The sequence below is a fragment of the Budorcas taxicolor genome, chromosome 1, assembly GCF_023091745.1.
Source record: "Budorcas taxicolor isolate Tak-1 chromosome 1, Takin1.1, whole genome shotgun sequence".
NCBI classification, from domain to species: domain Eukaryota; kingdom Metazoa; phylum Chordata; class Mammalia; order Artiodactyla; family Bovidae; genus Budorcas; species Budorcas taxicolor.
The window spans coordinates 46,031,738-46,049,718 of record NC_068910.1 but is presented as its reverse complement, the minus strand read 5'-3'; the positions used below and the strand labels follow the sequence as shown (position 1 = coordinate 46,049,718).

The window sequence follows — 17,981 nt, the reverse complement described above, 5'->3', positions numbered from 1 at the left end:
TGGGTGTCACTCCAGCCTCCTCTGGGGCCGGGCTGGTGTGAACAAAGCCTCCAGTGGGCATTCTCTCACACTTGTCAGTCCCACTGGGGAAGCAGGACCCAAAGGGGCTTGTGAGGGAACGCTGGCCATGGGGACCTGAAGAATCTGGAAGGAAAAGTCTGGTACATTCAATTCACAGACCACTGGGTCTGGGAATGTTCCTTCTTGTCTCTGCCTAGAGAGCTGAGGGAGTTCCCACTCAGATGGCCAGACTTTTCAACCTTGCCCTGGTGTGTAGCAGTTAGAGGAGTTTGGTCACGGTGGACAGAACCAGGATCTGCTCGCACCCCTGTGTTAGGAGATGTTAAGGAAGTCCTGTGCTCTTGCATCAAAGTGTATACTACACCACAGCAAAACAGGCCAGTGCAGCCTGAAGTGGAAAAATCAATGAAGAATTGCTTTATTGACTTGTCTCAAACAGCATGGAGTCAACCCTACTTAAAATTTCCAGAATAAGCCTGCTTTCTGGAAGCGCTTTCTCTAGGAACCTCATCTCTGAAAACCACAGAAGAGTGCTCTAGTGCTGGGAAGGGCACCCACGTGGCCTGCTGAGTGGGTATTCGCACTCAGCCTTTTCTAAAGTGAAGGGGCCTTGAGGGAGCACGTGGTTGGGAACCGAGTTTCAGGTTTGCTGTCCAGTTGTACCACCTAGCGATGCCCTGGAGAAGTGCACCTTTGGACTGGCTCCAGGAGCACCAGCTGGATGAACTTGGGCCAACTTAGCCAGGCCAGCTCCCCACACATGTCGGTGGTTGCCACAGGACAAACAAGAAGGCAAGAGGGCACAGGATCCAGCTCTGTTGGCATCTTAAGACTCCAAAGAGATTTTTACATTTGCACTTTTGACTTTTTTTCCAAAAAGTCACTTTATCTTCTGAAGATACCCCAGAAGCCACTTGAAAGAATTTCTGGTTCTGTCTGCCACGCCATGAGATTATTCCTCTGTTAAGTCACTCTTTAGATAAAACAGAGTAGACAACGTGGTACGGTGGGTCAACTAAACTTTTCATTTGTTTAAGTTTTGCAGGAACCAAAAGTTGTACAGAAGCCAGAATAAGATCTTGTGATGTGGTTTTCAGTCTCTGTGCTAGAAACCTTCCCGGAACCGATGGGCTGAATGTCTGCACTGGGGACTCCTGGGTCTTTCAAACTGTAGATGGGGGCTGTGTGTGTAGAAGAAATGCATAAGAAGCAGAGAAAAAGATTTACAGGCCCATGTTAAGCCTGGCACTAAGGGCTTTCAAATATCATCTTGTAACACTGTGTAGTTTTAAATCACTTTTATCTTTTTTTTAAAAAAAGAAAAGATAAAACGGTTCTGCTCTATCTGAAACTGCCTTTTGTTTCCCTGCTCCTCAGAGAAAAACACCAGTTAAAGCTACATTAGTCCCAAACAGCATTTATGTTAATGATGAAACACAGGGCAAACAAAAGTTTATGGAGTTTTTCCCACATGGACTCATCACAGAATTTTTTTCCCCCAGAAAAATTCATGCAGAGACAATCTTGAATAATCAAGGGTTACCTAAGTGTAAAAGTTCCCTTTGATAGGTTAGGATTTTGTACCAGTTTCAGAACCTGGAGGAGGAAGAACAAATAAAAATAATAAAGGATTAGGGGCTTGGGGGAGGAGAGGGGGAGAAATGCAAGTTCATTCCTAAATAAAATACTTGATGAAAGTATTTGTCAGTGTTTGTACTTCTAGCTCACAACACTGCGGTCCTCCAATCAGACTGAGAAAAAGAAGGAGAATTTAAGTAGGAAGTCAGAGCATTAAATCCAGGAAACCCTGTCCTTGGAGGCCTCATGTGAACAGCACAAGGTGAACTCACAGCACCTAAGGCAGGGCTTTGGGGTGCAATAGGGCCTGGGCCCTCTCCCTGAGCCCCTGCTCCCTGCCCTGAAGACTCTGTTAGCGCCTCCTGCTTTGGGAATATGCTCTCTCCCGTACACAGAACTGTAGGAATCAGCCCCTAACGGCTCTGTGGCGACTCACTCTCTCTGTGTTGTGTCCCAAGGAAGGGAGATGCTGCAGCGGCCCGGCGGGCAGTGGTGACTCAGAGAACTGGCGGGTCCAGGCGTCCCAGTGGTATTGCAGAGGGGCTGAACCTCTGGCTTTGGCACTTTTGATTCTTATTGATTTACCTCAGTCTTCTCAAGCTGTCCGTCGCTTCGGGGGAATGATGACCTCTGAATTTTAGCAGCCTTTTCCTATTCCCAAAACCCATTTGCATAAGATGGGTTTTGCTTCCGCTGATGCAACGGTGTCTAAAATATCCATCTCACACTAGCTGTTGCGATTGAAGATCCAATACATAATGGGGTGGAGGAGGAGGTGAATGTGTGTGACCTTTTGATTTGATATTCTGGCCATGCGTTTAAATGGAGTATGCTTCTAAGTTTAAATCCAGCCTTGCTTTTGTTTGATTTTTTTTTTAAGATGTTTTCTCTCTTATAACTGTTCTGTCCTAATTACTTCTACTTACTGCATTTTTTTCCCTCCCTCCCAAATAACCCATCATGCCTGATATTTGGGATGCTTTTCTCAGGTTTTCTGTTGCTTTTGTTTCTAGACTTTATTGCAGTTAGAGAATCGTGATTGTTTGGTTGCCTTTTCTTCATAGCTTCTTCCGTTTTTGTTTTGCTCACAGTCATTTCTCAGTTATTTGAGTTCCTAAACCATTACTTTTTTGATTGAGAAGCAAAGATGCATAAAGGCTATTTTTACATGTGTTTCCCACACCCCTCCTGCTTTGCCTGGAGCTCCTTGAGGCTGAGAGTTTGCTCTTGTGGCTGTGGTGCTGGCTGCCATGCCAGGGGCTATCGGAGCCTTCCTTGACACACAGAGACGACTTGGACCACAGCCATCAGGGCAAACCAGTCTTGCACAGCTCCTGAGTCACTGCCACCATTTTTGTGCTTTGGCTTTGTCCTGCCTGCCTTCAATTTGTGTGTCTCCAATATTTTTTTAATATCATCTAGTTTCTTGTTTTTCCTTTTTCTTTTTTAAAGACACAGTCACCTGTGTGTGGATCTGTAGGTTTGGGGCACCGATCTATTCTGGTTTGATTTCCTTTTTGTCAAATCCAAGAGAAAACTTGCCATAAAGAGCTAGAAGATTCTTGTTCCAGACTTTTGAATCTTCAGCGTGCTCATGGCCTCCAATATCCTAATCATTTTTCTCCCAGGAGGTCTCTGGGGGCTGAGAGGCTGCAGGGGTAGAGCTGGTGGGGAGGAGGGGGGATGATCCTAGACCTCACCATGCATGCTATTGGGAGCAACATCTTTTTTTTCCTTTTATTTTTTCCTTTTACATTTGAGTTATGAATGAGGATGACCTCTACAATCATGATGTCTCCTGTAGACTCTATTCCTACTTCTCACCTGCGGTTTTCTGATGCATGGTCCTAAAGCTTCTGTGATTTACTTTGCTCCGGATCCTAGTCTTCAGCTGCCTTAACAACTCTGGAGCTTTCAAAGGAAATAAGTTGAGGACAACTTACTCATTTTCATCAGAAACCAGCCATCCTAGAAATGGCAAGAAAGCAGCTCAGGGGCACTGATGCTGCTTATAGTGCTGTGTGCCAGCCCAGCCCTGGCAGAGAGTCTGGGCCCTGGGACTCTTGCCAGCAACATTGTTGCTGAGGCAGCTGAGGCCCCATCTCCCTCCCTGCCGACCACAGATAGGCAGTAGTGGAGCCAGCTTCCTCGAGCCCCTTTTTGTGTAAACTGAAAAGGGAGCCCATGAGCCTTGCCCTGTTTCTAGGTGCAAGTGCCCCTCCCTGCTCTGCACCTCTCCCCTCCTCTTGGCAGAGCTTGGCACCTATCTGCCAATGAAAAGAAAAAGCAACAAAAGAAGGAAGCCGGTTCAAATCTCTGAGGAGGGAACCCAAATTTACCCCCAAAGGCTCTTTGGCCCTGCAAACTGGATCCACTACTGGCCAAAGAACGCTGATGGGAAACCCTGTCTGGATTGGGTTGGAAGCTGGAATTCGATGCTCTGCATGCCAATGCTCAAAAGTGTGGTTGTTTTTGAGGGACCACCTTCGACCCAGAACATTCGCGTTTCACCTTCCTCGCCCAGATCCAGTTTACAAGGTAGCTCATCGCTTCTTGCATCTGTCGAGGGCCATGCGGGACTCTGACTTTTCTCGTGGGAGTACTTGGATGCAAGGACTATATTTTGTTCCTCCCCTCCCCCCAATTTAGCCCACCACCCTGGGAAGTGCATGTCACAGACCAACTCCACCTTCACCTTCACCACCTGCCGCATCCTGCATCCTTCAGACGAGCTCACGCGGGTCACACCAAGGTAAGGGACCCAGCTGCGGGGTGGGCAGGGTGGGGTGAGATGGGAACACTCCCTGCCATACTTAATGTCAAGGAAAGCTGAAGCAGAAAGAGGGTTGTTCAAAACCAACTCCAGCCAGTGGAAGCATCTCTCACCTATTCAAGTCCCATCTCTTTTTTCAAATCAAGACCCCTATTGATTCATATCCAGCACAGAATAGAGAGACCTGGACCCACTTTAAGTTGCCTTCTTCTTGGCCATGAAAGATTCTTAGGCCCTGCCTCAACCAGCTGAAGTTCAGGGCACTACCGCAGGCTCTAAGGCCAAGTCTGTTGGCTTTTCGCCCCCAAATTTGCCAGTAGAACACGTTCTTTCACAGAATGGAGTTACTGAACCCTGTGGTAGCCCTTATGCCTCTGGAAATGGCCCCAGGAACCATGCATGCATCACAGCCACACTGTAACAACTGAAATGATGAAACTTGAACAGAGTCACATGCTTGGTGTGGTCCATTTCCCTTGGGTGCCTCCAAGAAGTTGGTACCATCTGACAAGAGGACTTGTATGGCCTTGGCGGGGTTGGGGGAAGGGTCTGCTTGACTGGATTTCAGGCCTCCCAGAGCTTCTGGTGAAAGGGAAAACGGTCTCCCGCAACATGGGGATGTGACCCCCCTCAGCCATTTTCTCTGTGGTGCGAGGTGCCAGGGTGAGTGGAAAGTATCTCATAGGAGGGAGGCGAATTGGGCCAGCTCAGAGGGAGCAGCCACCCCAAGGAGCACCTTCAACTATGAATAATTCTCCACAGGTCATGTGAGGAGGACGACGAAGCAGCCCCAGGCCCTGTTGAGCTGAGAGCAGATGTAGGGCAGAGAGTGAGCCCACGGGCAAGGCAGGGGGTGAGCACACCGCCAGCAGGGCCTGCCTGGCAGGGCCCTGTGAAGGAGCTGTGTGTGCACGTGTGGCCGCCACTAACCCGCAACGTGGATGTGGATGTGTCTCTGTGGTTGTGCCTGGCTAATTCGGCCTTGACAGCAGATACCCCTAACCTGTCTAAACACCCCAGTCAAGCCAAGTGCCAACACTAATACAGGTCTAACCAAAGTTCTTACCGGAAGGGGATCTCTAAATTTTAGCTTGTCTCCATCTCCCTTCCTGTCTCTGGAGAACCTGGCTTCCCCATCCCCCAGCTTTATTTTTGAAGAGATTGTGTTGAAAAGCAATGGACAGAGCTTCCCCTTGGGAGAGGCTGGTGCCCTGGCACTCTTCTGACGGTAGCTGTAGGACTCAACACTGCACCCCGGCCTTCTTCTCTAAGTCCTTATGGCCTCATCAGGGATGAAAAAGCCTGAGAAGTAAGTAGCAGGAGAAGGCTTTTTGCCTGAGTTTGAAAGAATGGCAGCCTGAAACAAAAATGGAAAATCTCTCTAGAAGTGATTCTGTGACCAAGTACAGATATTTTTGCCCTCGATTGCTTGTAGATCAGTTTTGTAGAAATCCGCCTGTGCCTTTTGAAGACCCATTTTTTAGGCTTCAGGATCTGCTGTGGTTTCTAATCCTGTGTTCCTCTGAGTGGTCCCCACCCACCAGCATCCCCTCTCCCGAGCTTGTGTGAGACGGGCCTATTCTGGGTTCCTCACCATGTATAGACTGACCAGCGGTGAGGTCACCTGAGTGTGGAGCCAAATGACGCCGCAGCTTGTACTTGGCTTTTGACCTGTCCTCCCACAGGAGGGGTCCCTGCTCCACTCATTCTGGGGATCTGCCCCAGAGCCTGTCCCCTTCCTCCCCTTTCCCTAAGTTGGTGCTTTGTCCAAGCTATGTGGCCCGTCCCTTGCCAGGCTGGGGAGAGGGGGCTCTATCCCCCAGTTCCTAGGGACCACCCAGCTGCCTGTTCCCAGGGGCACTCAAAGCCCCTGCTGTATCCTCAGGTAGGTGCCAGGGCAGGTCTTATGAGACCGTCAGGAGGGATGTTTCTGTGCCCCTCAGCTGCTCATCCAGCAACAGCTTAGGGCCTCCGTGCCTGGGGTCGGGGGGTGCCTCACTCCATCCCTGTAGCAGTTGTGTGAAGAGGGCCTCTTCTGGTTTCCAGGCAGACAGCAAGGCATTTCCCACAGCTGCCCTTTTTTTACACTTTCTGCCCTGACTCTCCTGACTGCTGAATCCCAGCTTCTACAATATAGTGGGCCCTCAGTCATATATAAGTGGACAGAGGAATCTCTCCTATAGTAACCAGGTTGCACCACCCAGTGGGCCTTTTTCTAGGTGGCTCTTTAGATGAAGGTCTGATGATACATGACATGGCTCCATCTGTTCCCCTGTCTCCACTCATCAAGGTGGACGTAGCACCCATGGGAAGAGTACTGAAGGGCAGCAGGGAGCAGAGGGAACAGTCCTGCAGTGGGAGTCAGGAGCCTGGGGTCTGCTGCTGACTTGATGTGCACCTTCCAGCCTCAGTCTCCCCATTACCCGGGGGCCCTCTACCAAGGTGTCCCACTTGCTTCAGCCACACCCAGAATCAACTCTCATACCCCAGAGCCCTGGTTAACATCTTACCTCAAGGAAATGGGTACCTGGAAGGAGTGCAGGAATTTGAGGGAATTGGTAGAGACAGAGCGCCTCTCTGCTGCAGGGCTTTCTGTCTTATCTTTGGGGTCATTCAGACTTGGGTTTGAATCCAGGATCTTCCACTGAGTAGCTGAGTGTGACATTGAGTAAGTCACCTAATCTGAGCCTAATTTCCTCACTTGCAAAGGCAACAGTTGTACTCACCCTCTAGGGCTGAGAGAAGGGAATCACGTGCAGCTTCCTGTTGATGTAAACCTCCCCCCGCCCCGATTCAGAGACTCCACAGCCTCTACAGATGAGAGGGAGGATCAGACATGAAAAGAGGCATCCAGGGAGCCTGGGTTGGAGGAGTCCCCTCAGTATGTCCCAGGCCTGCCCTTCGTCCCTTCAGGAGGCTGGCCCAGACCCTTTTCTTAGTTCTCCTGGGCATTTTCTGATCAATGACCTGTTGTGTTTTCTTATCAGCCTTAACTCGGCCCCAACTCCGGCTTGTGGCAGCGCCAGCCACTTGAAATCCACACCAGTGGCCACGCCATGCACTCCCCGGAGACTGAGCCTGGCCGAATCCTTCACTAACGTCCGTGAGTCCACGACCACCATGAGCACGTCCCTGGGGCTGGTGTGGCTGCTGAAGGAGCGGGGCATTTCTGCGGCTGTGTATGACCCCCAGAGTTGGGACAGGGCCGGTCGGGGCACCCTCCTGCACTCCTATACCCCCAGGATGGCCGTGATCCCCTCCACACCACCAAACTCACCTATGCAGACGCCCACATCTTCTCCACCTTCCTTTGAGTTCAAGTGCACAAGCCCTCCCTACGACAACTTCCTGGCTTCCAAGCCAGCCAGCTCCATCCTGAGGGAGGTGAGGGAGAAGAAGGCGGTCCGGAGCAGTGAAAGCCAGACCGACGTGTCTGTCTCCAACCTCAACCTCGTGGACAAAGTCAGGAGGTTTGGCGTGGCCAAAGTGGTGAACTCAGGGCGAGCCCACGTCCCCACCTTGACTGAGGACCAAGGACCTCTCCTCTGTGGGCCCCCAGGCCCTGCGCAGGCCCTTGTCCCAAGAGGCCTGGTACCCGAAGGCCTGCCCCTCGGATGCCCCACCGTCACCAGTGCCATCGGTGGGCTCCAGCTCAACAGCGGCATCCGACGGAACCGCAGCTTCCCCACCATGGTGGGGTCCAGCATGCAGATGAAAGCCCCTGTGACGCTCACCTCGGGCATCTTGATGGGTGCTAAGCTCCCCAAACAAACTAGCTTACGGTGAGGCTGGGAAGAGGCCCTTCCCCTAGAGGAGACCAGGCTGGCTCCCGCCTCCCTCTCCTCCCCGTGCCCTGCGCACACTCCCTCTGCCCTCCTCTGTCCATCCCCTCCTGAGCTAGACAAATCAACCTCGTGCCTAATGGGGGCAGAGTGGAGACTCTGTAAAATGTGTACATAGGACTTGGAGACCTGTATCCGCCCTGCCCTTCCTTCAGATCCTGCAGGAAACGCCCCAGCAGGGACATCACTCTCTTGAGGACCTAGCCTATGCTGGTGGGCGAGGGCAGGAGCAGCCGGGTGTCTTTCCCTCTTCTTTCCTTCGAGAAGCACTGAAACCCCCAAGTGTGTTCTTTCTTATCCCATGGATAGGAAACCAGTGAATTTGTGGCTGCCTGCCAGAGCCACACATCCTGAGCTGTCAGGTGGCACAGTGGTTCTGCCACACTGGCGTCACTGGGCACCTCACCTCTCCCGTCCCGTAAGAGCGTAAGGGGCCTCCGTCCGCAGCCACGTGCAGTTGCCGTAGCTTTCACGATGGAAGAGTTAGTTGTTCTTTCTTTCTGGGGTCCCAGCTTCTTTAAGACCTTCACTGCTCGGCCCCAACGGACGGTTGGTTCTTTTTTTTGACCTGTGACTTTTCCTTCTTATGCCTTCAATGCGAAGTCATCCTTCCATGTTTTGTAATCCACTGTCAGGCCAGATGTCTGACCTGAAAGAGAATGTATTTACACTCCTGCACCATTTGGCAGCCCCTGTGTGTTCTGTGTGATTTACTTTTTCCGTTTTTTTTTTTTTTTTTTTTAATATATGCAGGGGAGTAATGGTACTAGATGGGAAGCCGCAGTAAAATGCTCTCTCTATGGTTCTGTGACACCAAAATACAAGTTTCAGACACACCAAGCAGCTAGTGAGATAGCAGCTTATTTCTGGGACCCAGTGTCACAACCAGTTGATTAAGACCAGACCCAATGTGACTTTACCAATAGGACCTTAAGGAAAAGGGATCGGGGGAAAGGTGGTGAATGAAACTTGTCAACAGTGAAAGAGTAGAAACACAGCCAAAGGTAACACCAAACCAGTTCACGGAGAAACAAGGCTCTGGTGGTCCGTTGGTTCTGGTCTTCACTCTAGACCCGACACCCTTGAGCATATTCTCCCACCTGTGGTCTTCTGCTGCAGCCATTCGATACCCACGTGTTTGGCCCTCTTGTTTCAGAAGAGTGGTCCTAGAAAAGCCCTTCATGTCCTTGTGCCACTTTCCATCCTTAGGAAAAGGTAGAGGTGTTGTGAGAAGAACCATGAGCAAACAGGGAGCCTGGTCCCATCCCTGTCATCCACTAAGTTTCAAACTTTTATTTATTATTTGTGTGTGCTGTATTTTAAACAAACATTCTCTGTCCTATCCAGCTTGGTCACAGTGTGTCTGTGGCTTTCCAGTCCAAGCAGATCATTTATTTATTCTGAGCTGGGGACTGTACGTCACGGTGCTCTGTGGCCATTTGTTCCAGATGTTTATGGAAGGATAACATCTTATGCAAGTAAAATCATCATTTTGCAGCCCCCATTCCCTTTTTCTCCCACCTCCTTGGCAAAAGATGTATCCTTCAATTGAGTGAGTGTGAACTTTTGTCCACAGAAGATACTTTGAGAAAGTTCCCAGGAGCAAGCTTCAGTCCCATGATTTCAGACTATTTATTCTCTGACCATGAGGGTGTTGGTTAATTATGTTTTCAACTCTCCTCTCTGTGGTATGTGTGCACTCACTGCACGGAACTTATATCTTTTTATTTGAATGTATTTTAAAGCAGTAGGTAGAATAACAAAGGAATATGAAAACCATGGACGGAATGGACCATTTTATGTATTCAGAGAGAGGAGCTACTCATCATCACAAAGGAAATACCCGTGTAAAATTCAGCAATTCAGAGGTTGCAGTATTTAGTATAGTTAATAAATGATCAACATTGTGCAACCACTACCAAAAAGTGTATTGTAATGCATCCAAAATCAACAATAAAATTTTATTTGCTGATGAATACCAATAAAATAAGTTCAAATGATGGAAACCACACTGTTATTGATTTGTGTTTTGTTCTTTTCATCGAGGAGTTGATATCTGAAAGACATGAGGGATTCAGCTCTTGGGGGAACTTAAATGAAAGACATCTACTTCTGTTGTATCTCACCTTTCTTTTAATGTAATACTTTCCATTAGATAAACTTCTAGTCAGAGCTGGAAGCGCTCTCTCACTTTTCAGGGCTGTATACTACTCTACCATGGGTCCGTGCCCAGTGTGAATACATACACACCCCCATGAACCTTTAAGTTAATTCTAAACTTTCACTATCACAACACTGAAATGAAAAAATATTGCGTATATGTAATTTTCCACATACATGAACTTACCTATAGGATACATTCCCAAATAGATGTTGTCAAATTGCCTTCCATAGGACTTGGTTGAGATTTAAAAACCAAGAACAGTGGAGGATCACTAGACAGAGAAGAAAATGACAAAAAACATACTGTCATTTTAATGTGTGGAAGCAGTGAAGTAACCCAAGCAAGCATAGTGTTGGTGGTTTCAGTGGCATGGATTTCAATCAAGTGCTGCCATTTAGTAGTCCTGTGAACTTGGTAAGCCACTTCTCTTTGGGTCCTCCATTTTTTTAACCTGTAAATGGGAAATCCCTTAGGTTAACTGAGCTGAGGAAATATATTTTGAACATCTATGATGGACCAGGCACTGTTCAAGGTAGTGGGGACATGGTGATGAGTGGTCGATTTCTCTCATGGAGTATACATACAATCTTTTAACAGCAAAGAGATGACCAAACATGGCATAATAAGGGCTGTAGAGAGAATTGAAATAGGCTGATCTGAGGGACTAGGTGGCTGCTTTGGGCAGTCGGGTAAGGCCTGTCCAAGGAGGTGGTATTTGAATCGACCATGTGAGCTCTGGCACAGGAGCATTAGTGCAGAGAGAGCAGCTGCTACAAAGGCTCAAAGGTAGGAACGCATTTGGTGTGTTTGAGGATTAGAGAGCAGATCTGTGTGTCTGTCTGTGTGCCAGTAAATAAGGGGTGAGTGGTTATGATAGAGAAACCAGTGTTTATCAAATTGTCCCATGTGATGCCAATGTTTCCCAGCCACTTTGCAGTGGTCAGGGCACAGGATTATTTCTGGCCAGTGGGCTGTGACCAGAGAAAAGGCCACCCATGATTTTTCCTCTCTTGCTCTAAATTCAAGCATTGAAATGGTAGTATCACAAGTTGGTGGAGCCATCATTATCCTGGGTCTCCAAGGACCCATGAGACCTGCCCTCCCACGTTTGACATATGCTCTGAAGGAGAAACCAACTTTCGTTGTTAAGCCAGTGAGGTTTTAAGGCGCTTCATCAGAAACCTTGGAGCTAGGGCCCAGGTATGTTTCACTAAGCCCTCCAGGTGATCCTGGGGCTCACTAAGCTCTGAGAACCACTGTGCCAGATCAGGCAGAGTTTGACTGGGTGTCCTGCCATGGAGGGGCCTCTGTCTCAGAGGCTCAGGGAGGCCAGGCAGCTGTAGCTATAGCCACCATGCTTGAAGGGGAGAGAGAGGGAATGAGTTAATCTACCGACTGGTGCAGGAAGCCTCTGAGACAAGGTGACCCTGCATCTGGGTTTCCAGGATGAGTAGGATTTGCCAAGTGGGGAAGGCATTCCAAACAGAGAGTAAAGGTATGGAGGAGGGATGGGAAAAGGAACCTAGAATGCATACTTCTAAGTAGAAAGGTGAATAGAAGGACAATAGAGTTAGAGAAACCACTATTTTGCGAAACTTATTTAGACAACAGTGGATGTTAAAACCATTGGGTAAGACAGGATAAATAAAGTGGGTATATGCCTCCCACAAGCTGGAATGAAAGCTGGTCACAGAACTTAGATGCTTTCTGAGGAGAAGTTGGTGGAGGTAGAAAGTTATGAATTACCTGAACTGACTGGGAGATCATAATAGGGATTAAGTTAAAAAAAAATTTTTTTTTATTAAATTTTTGCACATTTGGGCTCCTGGCTGGAAAACAGTATATCCTGGGAGGATTTATTTTCTTTGGCCTGTAGAGGGCACTTGGAGACAGCAGAACCTGAAGGAACCTGCCCTGATGGTCCAATCCTAAAATCAGATGGGTGTGCGTTTCCCTGAAAAGTATCGATAATTCAAGGCAGGCAACTGTCCTAGTAGAAATATTGATGAAAGTCATGAGGCCAGGTGAACTGAAGGGAGGCATTCATAAACCAGGGGATGGCATACACACAGGTTTAGGGTATTAGTGAAAAAATTGAGCACAGGATGAGGAAGAAACCACCCCAAATAGCCTCTTGCCACTCCCAGGAGACACAGGAACGCCTTTTTTAAAAAACAGTTTACAAAAAACTATTCTATATTAGGGTATTTCCATCTTTTGAAATGAACCCACACCCTTTTAATATATCTTTCTTTTAAAATAATTTTTTATTCTTTGTTACTGAATCCAGGGTTAGGGTAAGTACTTGTTCAGTGGTACTTAGGGTCTCACCACATGAAACCCCAAGGTTCAGGCTGAGCAAACTCTGAAGTTCCAAAGAACTGAAAACCAGAGAGGGAAAGCAGGGCCTTCAGCTTAAACCAGCAACATGGAGACTCGGCAGTGCCTTGAGCAGACGTGAAAGATCCCGGGAAAGAAAGCAAGATGGTTACCTGAGAAAGCCTAGTCTGAGAGGACACACTGTGCTACCTTAAGGAGCCTGAATTTGAGATGAGACACAGCCCCACCTCAGGGAGACCCACTCTGAGGGAAAAGACAGCCCTGACTTCAGGAGGTCAAGTCTGATAGGAGGATAGACCTTCATCAGGGGCTTCCTGGGTGGCATAGTGGTGAAGAATCCACCTGCTAATGAGGGAGACACAGGATTAATCTCTGGGTTGGGAAGATCCTGTGGAGTAGATGATGGTAACCCACACCAGTATTCTTGCCTGGAAAATTCCAAGAACAGAGGAGCCTGCTGGCTACAGTCCATGGTGTCACAAAGAGTTGGACACAACTGAGCAACTGAACCCGCACGTAGGAACCCCAAACTGAGGAAACAGAGCCCTGCCCTTGAGGAACCTCAGTGAGGGGGAGTACAGTACTCCTTCGAGGAGACCGAAAATGAAGGGAGACACAACCCTGAATCGAAGAGCCTAAGTTTGAGGGGAGACACAGATCTGCCTCAAGGAGACCACTTTGAGGAAACCCAGCCTTGCCCTTGAGGACCCACAGACAGGGGGAGATAGAGAGCTCCTTCAGGGAACCCAAATCTGAGGGGAGACAGCCCTGCAGCAAGGAGTGTGAAGCAGGGGGAAAATAGTCTTGCCTTCAGGAAGTCCCATTCTAAGAATGGAGCCCTATTCTAAGATGCAGTTGTTCCTCAGGGAGCCCCACCACAAGGAAATACATCCTGCCCTTGAGAATCTACAGTGAGTGGAAGACACGGCACTCCCTCAGGGACCCAGAATCTGAGGGGAAACACAGTCCTGCTCTCTAAGAACCACAATCCGAGGGGGAGATACAGTCTTGCTCAGGGAGCTCCATACTAAGGGGAAATGCAATCCTGATTTCAGGGAGCCTAAATCTGAGGGCAGACACAGTCCTACCTGCAGGGAGCACTACTATAAGGAAACACAGCCCTGCTCTCAAACAACCATAGTCTGAGGAGAGTCTGGCTCAGGGAGCCCCACTCTGAGGGAAAACACAACACCAACTTCAGGGAGACCCAGTCTGTGGAGAGATACAGCCCTGCCCTTGAGGATCACAGTGAGGGGAAGATATAGATTTCCATCAGGGAATTCAAATCTGAGGGGAGACACAGCCTTGCCTTCAGGGAGCCCCATTAAGAGGAGGGGATATAGCCCTTCCACAGCCAGAATCTGAGTGAAACACCCCTACCCTCAGGAAGTCCACATCTGAGGGGAGGCAACTCTGTCCTTGAGAAGCCACAGTGAGGGGAAATCTAGCAATCCTTCAGGAAACTGGAAGGGAATGCATGCCCTACCTCAGGGAACCCCACTGTTGTGAAATACAGTCCTGCTCTCAAAGGGCCATAGTCCAGGGGGGAGATACAGCCCTCAGGAGCCCCACCCTGAAAAAGCAGTCTTGACCTCAAAGAAACCCAGTCTGAGAGGGAGACACAGAGCCTAATACTGAGGTTAGAAACAGTTCTGCCTCAGGGATCCCACTCTGAGGAAACACAGCCCTGCCCTTAGTGAGGGGGAGACACAGCCCTCCCTCTGTGAATAGGATTCTGAGGTGAGACAACACCCTGTCTTCAAGGAGCTTCAGTTAGAGTGTAGACACAGCTCTGCCTTCAGGGACCCCCTAGTCTGAGGGGAGACACAGCCCTGCCTGAGTGAACTTGAATCTAAGGGGAGTACAGCTTTACCTTTAGGGACCCCCATTCTGAAGGGAGATACAGCCCTTTCTCAGGGATCCCCAAGCTGAGAGGAGAGACAGCTTTACCTCAGGGAGCTTCACTGTGAGGAAAACTCAGCCTTGCTCTCCAAAAGCTACAGCCTCAGTGAGATAGAGCTCTGCCTCAGGGAGCCCCAGTCTTAAGGAAAATATAGCCCTGACTTCAGGGAGCACAAGCCTCAAGAGAGATGGAGACCCTGCCCTGGAGAATCCACAAAGAAGGGGAGACACAGAGCTCCTTTAGAGAACCCGAGTCTGAGAAGGGAGACATTTCTGTCTTCAGGGAGTCCCAGTCCAAAGGGAGACACCTCCCTACCCAGGGATCCTCACTATGGGGAAACACAGCCCTACTCTTGGAAGAACCACAGCCTGAGAGGAAGATACGGCCCTCCCTCAGGGTGCCCCACTCTAAGGGGAAACAGCACTGATTTCAAGGAGCTCCAATCTGTGGAGAGATACAGCTCTGCCCTTAAGGATCACAGTGAGGAGGAGATACTGAGCTCCATCAAGGAACGCAAATATGAGGGGAGACACAACCTTGTCTTCAAGGAGCCCCAGAATGAGGGGAGACACAGCCTTGCTTTCAGGGAGCCCCATTAAGAGGGGGGATATAGCCCTTCCACAATTGGAATCTAAGTGAAACAGCCCTACCCTCAGGGAGTTCTCATCTGAGGGGAGAACTCAATCCTTGAGAAGCCACAGTGAGGGGAGATATAGCAATCCTTCAGGAAACTGGAAGGGAATACATGCCCTACCTCAGGGAGCCCCACTGATGAGCAGAAAAGATAGTCCTGCTCTCAAAGAGACCCAGTCTGGGAGAGAGACACAGATAGGCCACACACAGCCCGATACTGAGATCAGAAACAGCCCTGCCCCAGGGAGCGAGCCCTGAGCTTGAGGAGCCACAGTGAGGGGGAGACATAGAATTCCCTCAGGGACCTGGAATCTGAGGGGAAATACAGCCCTGCCTCAGGGAGGATGAATCTAAGGGAAACACAGCCTTGACTTCAGGGAGCCCCAGTCTGAGAGGAGAAACAGATCTGCCTGAGGGAACTCGAATCTGAGGGGAGATACATCCTGTCTTCAGGGAGCCCCACTCTGAAGGGAATTCAAGCCCTTCCTCAGAGAGCCCAAATCTGAGAGAAACACAGCTCTTCCTTCAGGAAGTTCCAAGCGCTGAGAGGAGAGACTGCTTTACCTCAGGGAGTTTCACTGTGAGGAAATCTCCACCCTCCTCTCCAAGAGACAGAGTCTGAGTGAGATACAGTCCTGCTTCAGGGAGCTCACTCTGAGGAAACTCAGCCCTGCTCTTGAGAAGCTACAATGAGGGAAGATATAATGATCCTTCAGGAAACTGGAAAGGGAGACACTGCCATACCTCAAGGAGCCTAACCGTTGTGAAAGATAGTCCTGCTTTCAAAGAGACGCAAATCTGGGGGGGAGACACAGACCTGCCACACACCCCAATACTGAGATCAGAAACAGCCCTGCCTCAGGGAGCCCACTCTGACCAAACACAGCCCTGAGCTTGAGGAGTGAGAGGAGTGAGTGTGCCTTCAGGGAAACTGAATCTGAGGCGAGACACAGTGCTGCCTTCAGGGACACGCAGTCTGAGGGGAGACACAGCCCTGCATGAGGGAACTTGACTCTGAGGGGAGATATAGTCTTGCCTTCAGAAATCCCTATTCTGAAGGGAGATAAAACTCTTCCTCAAAGAGCCCAAATCTGAGGGAAATACAGCTCTTCCTTCAGGGAGCCCTAAGCTGAGAGGAGAGACCGCTATACCTCAGGGAGCTTCACTGTGAGGTAAACTCAGCCCTGCTTTCCAAGAGTCACAGTCTAGTGGAATATATAGCTCTGCCTCAGGGAGGGCATATCTGAGGGTTAAAACAGCCTTGCCTTCAGGGCGCCCCATTCTGAGTGGAGATACAGCTCTTCCTCAGAGAGCCCAAAATTGAGGGAAACACACACCTACCCTCAGGGATCCCCAAGCTGAGGAAACACAGCCCTGCTTTCAAGGAGCCACAGTCTTACGGGGAGATACAGCCCTGCTTCCAAAATCCTAAGTCTGAGGGAAGCAGCTCTTCTTCAGGAAGCCCCAGTCTGAGGGAAGATGCAATAGTGCCTCGGGGAGCTTCAGTCTGAGGAAACACAGCTGTGCCCTTGAGGAGACACAGGGAAAGGGAGATACAGCATTCCCCCACAGGGGTCACTTGCTGCTTTCATTCTCTCACTGCCTTCACAGGGGTTCAACCGTCAGCACGGGAACTCAGATCACGCCAGTCGCGAGGCACTTGGCCAAGAGAAAATACCACCAAGACTTCTTCCAGCCCAGTGTGATCACAGAAAGAGCCCTGCCTCAGGAAACCACTCTCAGTCACACAGCACTTGGACTTCCCTGGTGGTCCTGTGGTTAAGAATCCACCTGCCAGTGCAGGGGACACGGGAAGATCTCCTGTGCCAATGTGCCACAGGTACTGAGCGCCCCGGCCCGGGTGCCTCCCGCTAGAGCCGCCGCTCGGTGATGAGAAGCCAGGTGCTCCTCAAGGGAGAGTAGCAGGTCGGCTCTCTGCAGCTAGAGAAAGCCTGAGCCCAGCAACGAAGACCTAACACAGCCAAAAGAGTAATAATAAATAAATTAGTTAATTAAGACAAGAACACAGGACAGTCTGAGGGAGAGACATAACCCTGTTTCAGGGTGCCTCACTATGAGGAAAAACAGCCCCACTTTTGAAGAGCCAGTCTGAAGAGATACAGCCCTGCCTCAGAAACTCCAAGTCTGAGGGGAGCAGCTGTTAGTCAGGAAGCCCCGGTCTGAGGGAAGATACAGCCCTGCCTTAGAAAGCTTCAGTCTGAGGAAACACAGCTCTGCCCTTAAGGAGACATAGGAAGGGGAGAGATACAGCATTCCCTCAGGGTCGCTCGCTGCTTTCACTCTTTCAGTGCCCTCACAGGTGTTCAACCGGTAGTGCTGGAACTAAGATCCCGCAAGATGTGAGGGGCACGGTCAAAAGAAAAAAAAAAAAAAACTGCCAAGACTGCTGGGACCCCAGTGTGATAACAGAAACAGCCCTGCCTCTGGAAACCACTCTCAGTCACATAGCTCTTGGACTTCCTGATGGTCCGATGGTTAAGAATCCACCTGCCAATTCAGGAGACACAGGAACATCTCACGGTCAGGCGCCACAAGTACTGAGCATCAGCCCCCTCCCTACCCCAGAATCACGGCGCAGCTATGGGAAGCCTCATGTCTGCAACAGTGAGTAGCACCCCCGCTCTCTGCAACTAGAGAAAGTCCCGGCAACAAAGACCCAGTGCAGCCAACATAATAATAATAAATAGATTAGTTATTTAAAAAAAA

The 17,981-nt window shown here is 49.6% G+C and overlaps 1 protein-coding gene across 2 annotated transcripts in view; it reads left to right on the top strand.

Annotated features, from left to right (window-relative positions):
* The window catches only part of TRAK1 (trafficking kinesin protein 1), a 96,844-nt gene extending 86,639 nt beyond the window's left edge, over positions 1 to 10,205 (top strand). For both annotated transcript variants that reach the window (XM_052649041.1, XM_052649050.1), the window contains 2 exons: positions 4,249 to 4,351; positions 7,360 to 10,205. In XM_052649041.1, coding sequence (XP_052505001.1) covers positions 4,249 to 4,351; positions 7,360 to 8,158 — 902 coding nt within the window. In that variant the 3' untranslated portion in view covers positions 8,159 to 10,205. The remainder of the gene's footprint in view (positions 1 to 4,248; positions 4,352 to 7,359) is intronic.
* The last annotated feature ends 7,776 nt before the right edge of the window (positions 10,206 to 17,981 follow it).